This window comes from Passer montanus, unplaced genomic scaffold (genome assembly GCF_014805655.1).
Source record: "Passer montanus isolate IOZ18808 unplaced genomic scaffold, ASM1480565v1 scaffold13, whole genome shotgun sequence".
NCBI lineage: Eukaryota > Metazoa > Chordata > Aves > Passeriformes > Passeridae > Passer > Passer montanus.
Window position 1 is genome coordinate 3,780,012 of NW_024359832.1, and position 12,834 is coordinate 3,792,845.

The 12,834-nt window shown below is 40.1% G+C and overlaps 1 protein-coding gene across 1 annotated transcript in view; it reads left to right on the forward strand.

Moving 5' to 3' along the window:
• Positions 1-263: 263 nt before the first annotated feature.
• The window catches only part of GABRA4 (gamma-aminobutyric acid type A receptor subunit alpha4), a 37,126-nt gene continuing 24,555 nt past the window's right edge, over positions 264-12,834 (forward strand). The window contains exons 1-5 of the mRNA XM_039698955.1: positions 264-558; positions 667-785; positions 9,904-9,971; positions 12,419-12,639; positions 12,742-12,824. Coding sequence (XP_039554889.1) covers positions 476-558; positions 667-785; positions 9,904-9,971; positions 12,419-12,639; positions 12,742-12,824 — 574 coding nt within the window. The 5' untranslated portion in view covers positions 264-475. The remainder of the gene's footprint in view (positions 559-666; positions 786-9,903; positions 9,972-12,418; positions 12,640-12,741; positions 12,825-12,834) is intronic.

Sequence of the window (12,834 nt, forward strand, 5' to 3'; positions counted from 1 at the left end):
CCTGCTCCCAAGCCCTCCTCGCTGGGGAATCAATCGCCCCCGCCCGCCCCCGCTCCCGGTTTTGTTCCCCTCGCGGGGAGCAGAGGCGATCGGGACGAGCGAGGGCTCCGCCACCGCGGTCACCCCCGCGACGCCCCCGGCCGCCGCTCCCGCACTGCCAGCCCACCTCCGCAGGGCCGCGGTGGCAGCGCGGCCGCCGGCCGGGCCGTGAGGGGAGCGCGGGGCGGAGCGCGGGGCCGNNNCCTGTAGGTGACGGGCGGGGGGAGCGGCGGGACCGGCGCCTGTTGCCCCGAGAGAGTTAACGGTGCGGGGAAACTCGCTCGCCGCTCCTCCGCCCGTGCCGGGCGCTTGGCAACCGGGGCGCCGCGCATGTGGGACCGCCGGGGGCCGCCGCCGCCCCGCCGGGCCCCGCGTCCCCCTCCCCGCCCCGGACAAGGCGTTTAACGTGCCCAGGCGTGAAGTATGGCATGCAAAGATGGTTTCTGCCAAGGAGCCAGCCATCGCCATGTCCTCGGGTCTCTCCATCGCCCTCCTGCACTGCCTGTGCCTGGCGACCTGGTGAGTAGCCCGGCGGCGGCGCCGGGGGACCCGGGCGGCCGGTCCGGAGCCGCTGCTCCCGGCGGGCTCCCGGCGGCTCCGCTCACCCGCTCCCTCTTTGCCTCGCAGTCTCACCGGGCCGCCAGGGCAGATCAAAAAAGAGGAGAAATTGTGGCCGGAGAATTTTACCAGCATCCTGAACAGCCTCCTGGATGGCTATGACAACCGGCTGCGACCGGGATTTGGGGGTACGGTGGCGGCGCGGTGCCGGCGGCGGGCGGGGGGTCGCTGGGCTGGGGCGGGGGACGCGGCGCTCTCCGCTCGGACCGACCCGTTGCTGGCCGAAAACGTGGGGGTGTGTCCCCACTCCGTGCTCCGGGGTCCGAAACCTCCGGGAAGGGCCGGCAGCGAGGCAGCGCCTGGCCCGAAATCCCGGGGGTGCTGCGCAGTCCCGGGCGTGGGGGCCCCGCTGGGGCGGTCCCGGGCTCAGCCCCCGCTTTGCTGCTCTGCCCACATCCCGGGCTCGGGCTGCTGCTGCTGCGCTGGAGGGAAAATAAGCGCTGAAGCCGGAGTGCGTTGCCTTGGTGGGGATGGAGTGACCTGTCTAACACCCAGATTCTTCTCGTTCTTGGCAGGTTTTGACCCGTAAATGCCACGATCGGGTCCTAATAGAAACAAGTGTACTTTTACCAGCCTAGGAGGTTAGGTCTGATGGATTCTCTTCCCCTAGTTGGGGAAAAATCAGAGCGCAGGTGCCAGTTCTTTACCACAGTTGCTGAAATTCCAGCTTTGATTTAGAAGTAGTAGACTTAATTGCTGTATAGGAATTAGGCTTGGTGGGGTTTCAAAATTTGCCTTCACCTGTGCTCTGCTCTATGGGGGTTTTGGGCCTCTTCCTTTCCCCAGTCTGTTGAGATGCAGTTTTGTGATGCTGAAGAAGCAGCCGGACTTGCTGTTCTTTATGATTTTGTGTAGGGTCTTGGAACCAAAAATCATTAAGATCCAGGCAAAATAAAAGTTTATTTTGTAATCTGGAGTGAAGGTATTAAAATGCAAATTTGAAAGTAAAAATAATATTAAAATATTTATAAAAAATGCTACAGACCTTTTAATGATGCTCAAAGCTGTGACGAGGTTTTTATAGGCTGCTTCCAATACAGGATTGAATGAGATCCTTGCGTAGGTTTATGTTGCAAAATACTTTCTTCCTCCTCTGAAAGTACCTTCTCCATACATGTGATCCATCCACACTGACATGCCAGCACATTCCCCACATGCCATATGCAGTGCTCTCACATGCATGATTGTGATTGTCAAAGGACAGCACCTGGCACCCATGGACCACTCTTATTATTTTGAGTGTGTGGAATAAATGAGGCCTTCTTAAGTTAGCTTACACATCAAGTGAGAAGGAAGCTAAATTTATTACCACCCGGAGGAGTCATTGGGAACTGATAGTCTTTTGCAATTTAGTCTTTGTGGAGAGGTTACAGACACTTCTGCACGCGTACAAGAGATGTGCTAAGTTTGGCATCGTTTTAGGTTGAATGCCAACTAATTAGTCATCTAGCAAAGATGCTTTATGAGCATTATCAGATTTCCAAAATTAAACAACTACTAAATATGTAATAGATGGTGATTTTTATTTTAATACAGTTGTCCTTTGCAAGATGTTTTGCAAGAGTAGGTATTTTTCCCCTGTAAGTATGGAAGACTTTCAGCAAAACGCAATCAAGGAGAAAAAGTTCATTGTGTCTTCTTGAACTTTCACATTGGGAATATTGAAGTAAATGAGAGAGGGAGGCAAAACCTCAGATTTCAGCCTGGGGAAAACATCTCTGGGTCAATTTTTCACAAAATGGATATTATTTTGCTTCTTCCTTCTTCATAACTATCTCTGTGGTCAACATTTAACCACTCATCTTTGAGTTGTGAACTTTTAAGTAAAACATGGGGGGAAAATGCTTTGGTTTTAAAAATGATGCTTGTCTCCCTAGCTCCTTACAGTAAAAATTATCTACGCCTGATTTGAGAAGAACAACTTTGGATAAAAAAAACCCCAAAACAAGCAAACAACAAAACCAACCAAGGAAAGAAATTTCTGTAATTTATCAGATTTTACTTTTTAACGTTGCTCAGAGTAATAACTACAGACTATTTATTGAAACAGAGGCTATCAAAATCAACTTTTACCTATATTTTGGGGCTTTTTCCTGATAAATCTTTATCAGAAGTGGGATTGAAAGTGGGTCACTCACTAGTTTATAGCATTGCAAACAAAATGTCAGAGGGGATGGGAATATATAGAGATGGAAAGTATAGTGTGTTTTGATAATGTTAAAGCTACATCACTTTCCGATGAACAGCAGAATACTTATTTTTGTTTTCTTCTTGAAGCTGATTCACCATCTAGTTTTCACAGGGCCTGAAATGAAACGAAGGTTTTATTTTAAGAACAAAAGGCCTCACAGAGGATTAACTATGCTCATTTTAAACTTCAAATTGATGAAAATATTTCTAATTCTGACACAAATTATGTTTAAAATCAGACTTGGGGAGGTAGCCAAATTCTGAATTTTGCTGGCATGTTACAGCGTTACCACAAATAAAAACACATGAAGATAATTCATATGCAGAGCAAAGCAGAAAATGTTTGATTTTGGAAATTTCCTACAACTGGATCAATATTCTCTGTAGTGTCATTAATTTGCACAATTTTTGGTAGTTTTGGAGGAGAAGTCAAATTGCCTCAGCATGCTTACAAATGTGGACGTGGTCTCCGGGAAGAGTTGTGAATCCCAGTGGAGTATGTGGAAGCTTCTCTTGGTAGTACTTATGCATTGACACCTTGAATTATAAGTTCACTTTATTACATGAATTTAATAAACTTTAAAAGTTGCTGTCACCTTACTAGGCACTGTGAGGTTTGGTAGTGTGAAAAACAAAACCAGAAGGGTTTATCAAAAAGGTTACTCAAGACCATTTAAGTGAAAGTTCCCATTAAGCTGAGGCAGGGGGAGAATCTAAAGAGAGAAGCGAAGAAATGTCACATAGAAATTGAATGAAATAAAGCAGAATGGGCAGTTTCATGTAGGAAAGAAAAAAACCCTGCAACTGCTGTCAGGAAGACTTTAAATGCATAAGAGTTTTCAATTTGAGTAGATGGAAGGTATTTAGGGACTAATGAGTAAAGTAATGCTGTATGATGTTTGAAAATAGTGTGATGGAAGTGAAGTTAGTTCATTCCCTACGCTGTATGCTTTGTTATATCATTATCCCGAATTTCAGCATGCAATTTATAGTCCAAGTAGGTTTCCTGGTCAAAACCACTCTATAAAAACAGTGTTTTTACAGAAGCTCCTTGTAGTGCCATTAATTAAAATCATCATCTGCTGGAAAACTTTGAGAGTACTGCCAGAGTACTATTTTGATTCAGCTGTAAAAGTTTGAAGTGGAAGCATTTCTATCTAAACCCTGTCTACAGTTTTCATCTGCTTTTAAAATTTTCTGTGTTACATGAAATTTTCACAAGCTGTATTTTCTTTGAAAATCACCTTATTACTTTTTTGGTCGTTAGTTTCAAAGTGACGATAGAAGTCCAAGGTGTTTGAAAGGAGCATTATTCACCGGAATTAAAAGCCCTGGGTCTGATTTGCCATTTTAAACTTTTGCATGGTTTCAGACTTTACCTGAGCGACTCTTGACATTAGCAAGAGCCTGCAAGAGCTGATTCAAACCTGTATTGGATGGTAACTTTAAAAATGTAATGGTGTCTTTGAAATTTTCATGATACAGTAACTAATCACACTTAAACCTGGACTTAGGGATGTAGGAAGGAATAAGGAGACTGATGAGGGTGACAAGACTGTGCTGCCATGTATCTGCTAATTTTAATGAATTATGCCTTTCAGACAACATCTGATCTCTGGCATCTTGCTTTTAGTGGCCAATTGTATGGGCAGACCAAAGAAAGAAAGAAAGTGGTGTGTGACTTGCCTCCTGCCCAAGGCTCTCAGGCTGGCTGTGAAACCCACTGACCACAAGCTATGGCATTGCCCACAGCCTGTTGCTGATGTGTTGGGGTGTGGTTTCCCATTAGTTGGTAAAAGATGGAGCCCTCTCCCTTCCTGACTTCCGTTCATTTGTGTGAGGTAGAACCTGGCATAAATTTTGAGTCTCACTATCAACTACTGGTGTTAGTTCTGTGGCTTTCTCTTTGGAAATTGCCACATGCGCTGCTGACTCCTGAATAGAAGGACTAGGACTGTGTTCATCCATTTCCCTTTTTCTTTTCTTCCCCCTTTTGTGTTCTTTCTCATGATCTTGTAACTGAGTGCAGCTCAGTTGTGCAGCTGAGTACTTGGTAGAATTAAATATATTGGCCATTGTCTCCCCTAGGAAGGGTAGGAGAAGGATTCTGTGCCCCTTTAGTCTGTGTGTTGTTCAGCTGATGAACAGCATTTCTGAAGAGTTTCATTTCCTGTCTATGCAGGACTTTAGTCAGAAAATAAACACAGAATACATTTGAAGTGCAAAGGCAATTTTCTGTTTTTAGAGAAAATAAAAATATCTGCATGATTATTTGCTCTTACTAGGAACTCAAGCATACCTTAAAAGTTCCACTGCTCAGCATAATAGATATTATAGTTGTTTTTACTATATAGATTGAAAATGGACTTGAAGAGAGCACTGAAAAGGGAAGTGGGTCATTTTTTTCCCCGGCAGTTGTCCATTCTTTCTCAGCTGGTGAAAGTTGATGACTCAAAGCTTAACAGGATATGGTGTTAGATACCTGTAGGTGACAGATTTGAATTTGGCCTCAGTTAGTAATGCTTGAAGTCATTACCATCTGTCTGTTGTTCAGTGATCTGTATAAAATTAGCTGATATTCTTAGTCCAGTTCTTAGTAGACAGGTGTCCACATCATGAAAACTGGCACCAGTATTAGGCTTATTGGCTGGCTCAGCAGAGATGTTTTGCTGATAAATAGGCAAAGAAACAGTAATCTCCTAATTTCTGGAGGTATACTTTTCCCTTTTCAGATTCAGACATGGTGATGGATGAACATATGTAGAGACAACGGTTATTGTGTGCTGCTGTGTTTGTTGTATTGTCTTTTGGTAGAGAATGTAGCCCATGTATTTGAATTCTGCATTAATTTTTTAAAAAATGCCCTACCTAGTTCTGGGTTCTGAGCAGAATTCTTACATATAGCAGGTGACCTTAGCTGTTCTTTCTGATAAAATGAAACAAGAGAACATATTTCATATGATAGGTTTTTTTTCTTTTTTTTCCTCACTTAAAAAATGTCAACCCTCTTCAGGCAGCAAGAACTTGGAAAGAGAAAACACCAAATCTTTCACACGTAGTTATATTTAAAAAAAATCTGTAGCAACTACTTTTTTTTTTTTTTTAATGGAGCTGTAGGAACTGATGTAATATAATTTTATGTGGTTTATATATCCTGGATTGATCTCATAATAGCACCAATAACTGCACAGCATAACTGCACTTTGTTTGTTGAAACCTTTGTACAGACTTGTGTGTTAATATTTCTGATTAGTTGTGGGACCCTTGATGGCAAAATTTGCAATATACAGAAAGCTTGTGGAGGATTTAAGTGTTTACATACAGCAGGGATCTCTGCAGTGACAGTTGCCTATGGAGACGCAGGGATAATGGAGCCCGAAGTCTTTCACTGGGAGCTGTGCTGCAGTTCAACCCATATGTTGACATAAAATTCCTGCATTCCTCTTCCCAGGGCTGGGGCCTGGCATCACTTCTTCAGCCCACATGTAACATCTATAACACTGAACTATTCTGGCTTTTTGCAGGGGTTGCTTTTAATCCTGCCTGAGCTTCTTTAAAGTATATTATCTTGCAAGCAGTGATTCAGACGTAACTGTTCCCACTGCAGTGTGTAGGACTCTCCTCCTATTTCATTGACATAAAAATACACACCAGTATGATATAAATAGTTCTTCAGCATTTCTGAAGATTTATGGTGGATAGATACTTTGTGAAGATCTATTGAGGGGTAAGCCCAAATGGTCATATTTAAAGTTAATTGGCCTTCTTACAACTCACTGCATTTTATTGCCAGTAATAGAGCGTTAAGGATTCTAATAGGATCTTCTGCTTGCAGAGCCTGAGTTGATTAAGTGGTGCAACACATTCGTTTTGGAGGGCTGCTTAAATCACCAGTAAAAGTAGGTTAGGTGACTACAGATCACCTCCTCGTTGACAGGAATTCCCACGATTAATAATAGTTTAAAAAAGAAGCAGCAGCATGACTCACTATTTATACTCCCGCTATTGTTACCAACTATGTTTTCTTCTAGAACAAGAGGAATAAGAGATAGGTACTGGTGTCGCCATAGATACTCCTGGGTTGGCATTAAGTACTGGGATGTGCTAGAAAATCCAAGTTTTGTCATTTCACAACTGTTGAGGCCAGTGTAGGTGGAAGACGTGGAGCATGAAAAGGCTGCAATTGGAGAGAAAGCATTAAGGAGATAATCAGCTTCACTGTCTTTGCTCCTACCAGACACTGAACCGTTTGACCAAGGTTTTGGCTGCAAATCAAGGATTTGTATGTCTGTACTAGCTGGATAACTCTTATGATGTTTAAAGTATCTCTAGATCCACATTCATCTGCCATTTTCTAGTGGAATAAAATGTGATTTTCACATCTGTTTTGTCGCTCTTCTGCCATCATGTTGGACAAGCAACCAAAAGTAAACGCTATTTTGTGACCTCATAATTGTCTGAGAGTTCCTGCTTCCTTCTTTCTCATGGGTCATACTAATAAATATTTGAGAGCAGAATAGCAGTTACTGTAGAGTGAACTCAAACAAAGTTTTAGTCTTGTGCTGCTGCTATAGTGTTTCTAAATAGCATTAAGTTGTAGGCTTGCTGGTTTGGAGATTAGCTTCTTGATCTTAGCTTTCCCCTTCTTTCTGAGAAGCTCCAAAAAACAAAGTTGCAATGCCTATTGAGCATGAAACTGTAATGATTTAATAAAACAAAAGAAATCAATGTCTTAGGAGAAGCAGCTCATGCCTGTAGGAAAATCTGTACCTTTGCTCAATTTGGTATGATTGTAAAATTGCAGTGTTCTGTAAGCTAAAGAAAAGACTATACCATCAGAATTTTCCATCAGAGGAAAAACGTGTAAAGGTCTGGGGTTTATTTAAGGACTATTCCTATTTAGTTTCTTAGGACTAACAAGTAAAGCAGTTCCTGAAAGGAATTCAGGCACTTGTCTCTGTTACTCAGTAAAAAGGGAGTACTGAATATTGAACTCAGTTCCTGAAAGGGATTCCTTCAGGAACTGAGTGCAGTATTCAGTATTCTCTTATTATTGAGTAACAAAGACTAATTCCTGTATTTTCTTATTAAAGCTATGTGGGAAAATGAATTTTTCCACTTCTATAGAACTGATTGCAGGAATATTTCAAGATCAAATGAAATAAATATCTATGTATTTAAATCAACCCTGGATAAATTTTAAAATTGTGCTTGTGGGAGATCAGTGGTAATTTAATCTCTTCTATTTCTACATGCAAGTATTACTGGGCTTTTCTCTCCTATTTTCCAGCACTGTAGATAAATGTCTTCACTTCTAATCTCTTGGAGCTTGTCTGCTCTCTAGAAATCAACATATTCAGGAAATGTCATTGGATTATGTTGTTAGTAAAATGAGTGATCTAAACCCTCATGGATTTCCCTGACTGATGAATGCTTTGTTATTTGTAGAAAAGGGATCAGCTTCCATGTTTAGGGAGCAACCCATTGCAAAACAAATGGCATGGAATGGAAGTGTTTTATCTGGAACTTGGAGGTTGCTTCTTAAAAACCTCTTTGAGACAGATGTACCAAACTATACAACTTTCCAGGGACCTCTGAGCTGCCAGCTGTTGTACAGTGGAATTTCTTAAGAGTTATTTTGAAAAAATGTCCTTCTGTGAAACTTGGCTTCCAGCAAAGTAATCTTTTTGACATTTAGATGAAAAATTCTTAGCTTTTCTTCTCTAAATAATTGGCAAATTCTCTAGTAAAACAATTTTCCATGGTTCTCTTTTACTTTTGTTCACAGCTTGAGACTTGTTCTAGGTGCAAGAACTTCAATTTCCCTGTTTTCCCATTGCTTACTTCTTTTTTTATCTTTTACCATTTGATTCAAAGTGACATCTGTGAAGACTGATTTTTTTAAACTTCTTTTTTCTTTTCAAGTGGGACATTCTTCTGCTGCTAACTCTGTTGAGTCTTTCCTTCTTTCATTTTTAGATTGCAAATATTATAAAACCTGATTTATTGGACTTGAGTTCACTTATCCTTTTTAGTAATTTGAGTTGTAGGGGGTCTAGAAGCTGGTTTTAAATTTGTAGATGATGCACATTTTTTCAAACAGATACTGTTTGGTAAGACATGTATTATATTCAGTAAATTTATTTTTAAAACTTACGATGTTAGTTAATTACCTGAATTAAACTGTTAGCTAATGCTTTGATCACAAAATCATTATAATGGCTGATAATGATTATTGGCTTTCTAGATTATTACATTAGGAAGAGACCTAAATCCCAGTGAAATTAGTGCATGTTTTCTTTGGTTTAAGGGGAAATGTAGAGTGTACTGAAGAGCAAACGCCCATTTAAGATTTCAAGGTAGTAAAGGAAATAATACATTAAAATGAAGCAGCATTCTCTGGTGGTTGGTTTGCCGTAGGCCGCTGTGAGAGTGCAAAACCTCTGTTCAGTGCACTGTTTTTGGAAGTTTCCTTAGTATCATTGGTTCTTTCAAGACAGGCATTGTAGCAGAATGTGGATCTTGGATCAAACCCTCAAAGGTACTTAGACCTCCAACTTTTATTTTGGATATTAGTATTAAAGCACTTAGGTACATCTCGGGAAATGGATGCAGTTCTTGATCCTGCCATACTAAATTACTCAGTATATGGCATGCTGATGTCTGTAGTCCAGTTGTTACAAGTAGGTCCAAATATTAGTGATAAATGCTTTGAGGAATGTAGATTTCCGGGATTCAGTGCTTGTTGTAAAGTAGCATGGTGTTTTTAGTGAGTCTTTTAATTTTTTGGCATCAGTTTTCTTAGCCATTGAGTCAACATTGGTTTTCTGAATGGGGATTTGCATGGAAATGCTGCTTTTGATTTACTTATGTGGTAAAGGTAATTGAGCAGTGCTTCTTATTTGAGACTTATCTGAATTGACCTCTGTTTGCATTTTGCTCTTGCTCATCCACAGAACCCTGAAAGCGGTAACTGTTCACACACCAGGATCATTTATGGGAATTGTTGACCTGCAAAATTCAAATTTTCTTGCTCACTTCCTTTTCATACATTAGGTCCTGTTACTGAAGTCAAAACAGATATATATGTCACCAGTTTTGGACCTGTTTCTGATGTAGAAATGGTATGTATTTCTGGGATTAAAATGCCATTTCCTGGTTCTGAGAAACCATTAGCTGCAGTAGGAATGGATGCTTCATCTGTACTGTTCTGTCAATCATGCAAATTAGGCAAGATTAGTAACAGCTTAATTTACAGGTTATAATTAGATACATAAGGCCTGATTCTGGTCACACTTTCAGTGGGTTTTGGCTGGCTTAAGAAATTCACTTCATGGGATTTAAAACAGATTTTCACGGCACTGAGGCAGAATCCAGCCTTGCAGGGAGTGTCTAAGTAAGACTACTGTGGGGAAAATGTGTAATATTTTGAAATTGCTTTTCGTTTCTGAAACCTGTATTATTCTCAGGTGAATAATAATGACATCACTTCAAAAATACTTGTTGACGTTTTCATTTCAGATGAATGCCCTTTGCTGATCTTTGTGCTCCTTTAAGCATCACTTTCAGCAAATGTTTTTCTGATAAGAGTTTTCACAAGTATATGCAGAAATTAAATGTCCAAGTGACATGCATGAAATAGTTACAGAGGAGAAATATTACATTTGCATGTTCTGTTATTTGTGGCTGAATGGCTTTTGATTTCAAGGTCAAATCCAGCAAAACTCTCATCAACTTCTAAAATACAGTGATATACCCTTAAATCATACAGCAGTTGATCTTTTTATAACATACTCAAGAAGTCCCATGGAAATAACACAGCCATATATGCTGAACTGAACTTCATGGAAAAAGCAGTTTCAGGGTAGTAATTTTCTTCCCATTTAGTGCTGTTGTTCACTTTGTGTTGCACCGGATTTAATTCTGTTGTGTGGAAAGGTATGTGATAGCAAGGTATTTTTTCAAGAGCTACAGTGTGACAGCAGCCTCATGTTGAAATGCATCTTACCCCTTTGTTGGTTATCATGTGCGGGATGATGCATATCAGAGTGGCAAGGGGTACAAGAATGTGGTCCCAAGGAAATCTAGTAATAAGTGCCTATTAGTCCCTAATAGTCCCTAATCTACAGTTAGGGCTGCATGGCATCTCTCAAGCTTTATTTTCATAGGAAGTTATTAGTTATATTGGAGCATATATCTATCCAGAAGTGAGAACATGGACAGAAGATGGGTAAGGAGCTTGCAAAAGGAGAGTTTACAGCCAATATTTCCCCTTTCTTCATTAGGGATGATTTAGGAGGCTCTTTAGGGATGCAGGAATCGTTTCTGGAATACTCTTTAGTTAATGTGTCCATTAGTGACCCAGTGTAATCTAAATGTGGCTGCACTCATAAAACTTGCTGCAACAGTGATGTGTGCTACGATCTCAGTACAGGGGATGATAAGAATGTCTTTTTAGTTGCTTTTGTACCCATTTTCATTTTTTTCATGAAAATGGTTGAAATCTTATATTACAAAATCTGTCAGGTAGAAACTAATAACAGAAACTGCTATTTACGAGCTATGAAGTTGCCAGCAGGACATGACAGTAGAGGAGAAGACACTTTTCATGGATTAACTATAAATCACAGTAGAGGATACACTGGAAAAGAAGACATGCAATCCTAAGATGTACTACACTAGTAGGCATGCCTCCTTGCCAATGCAAATAGAAATGGCCTTACAAGTAATTTCAATAGAAACATTATGCAGAAGAATTTGAAATCAAGTCAGAAGACATTGTTTGGCTTAACAACAAAATCAAAACTGCAAGTTAGAAAGGACTTAAAGGCTTCCATGTGACCTTTTAAATTGCCACATGGTAGTTTTTTTGTGAAATGCTTTAGCTTCCCAAGATGAGAAATGCATTCTTTCATCCATTCATTCACATATGATTTCTCATTATGTGGCTATGTCTGCAGTTCTGCAGTTGTTTGCGTGTTTTCTTTGGAGCAACTGAGTGGCTTTTCTGAGGAAGTTAATGCAATAGTTACATACTTAAAAAAAAATGTAGATGTATATGCAAATCTCTCTATAATTTATTATCCCTGTTTTGTGGGCATGGCAAAAGACTTACTTAGCTTTCCTCAGTTAAAAGCTTACTTTCCATGAGATGAAGTTAAGTTTTCTTTCCTAATTTAAAGTGGAACTAATAATTTGTCCTCGTATTTTCAATTTAGTCATCAGCAGCTGATCTATGGATATATTTTCTCTAAAAATCTGTTGACAATTCTTGTCAGAGATCATTTTGTTTCCAGTTATATGCTTGACTTCAAATTCAGTTGCCTGCTTCTTACAACCTAATTAGGTTAATTATTCCTTAATGATTAAATGTGTAGCAGTTTATTGATATGACTAATGTAAGAAATTAAGCTATTAAGAAGTACACAAGACATTTTAATTGGTGGAAAGATGTTTGTGTAGTGGACTTAGGATTTTCTTTTCTAATGATTTCTTTGCTCCTGAGGGATTTCTTCTTTTATGGGAAACACATATGCAAATGTGATCTTTGTTTTTCTGCAATTTAATACAGGAATATACAATGGATGTCTTCTTTCGTCAGACATGGGTTGATAAAAGATTAAAATATGATGGTCCTATTGAAATTTTAAGACTTAACAACTTGATGGTTTCGAAGGTATGGACTCCTGATACTTTCTTCAGGAATGGGAAAAAGTCTGTTGCACATAATATGACAGCCCCAAATAAACTCTTCAGAATAATGAGAAATGGCACCATCCTGTACACAATGAGGTATCTAATGTGTTTGTTTGATTTCTTACAATTACTGTATGCAAAAGTTGTACTGCCTAGACAAAATGGCAACCAGAGACTATTTAATTTGTTCCATTATAGGCTTACAATAAGTGCAGAGTGTCCCATGAGATTAGTGGATTTTCCCATGGATGGTCATGCTTGTCCTCTCAAATTTGGGAGTTGTAAGTTGCA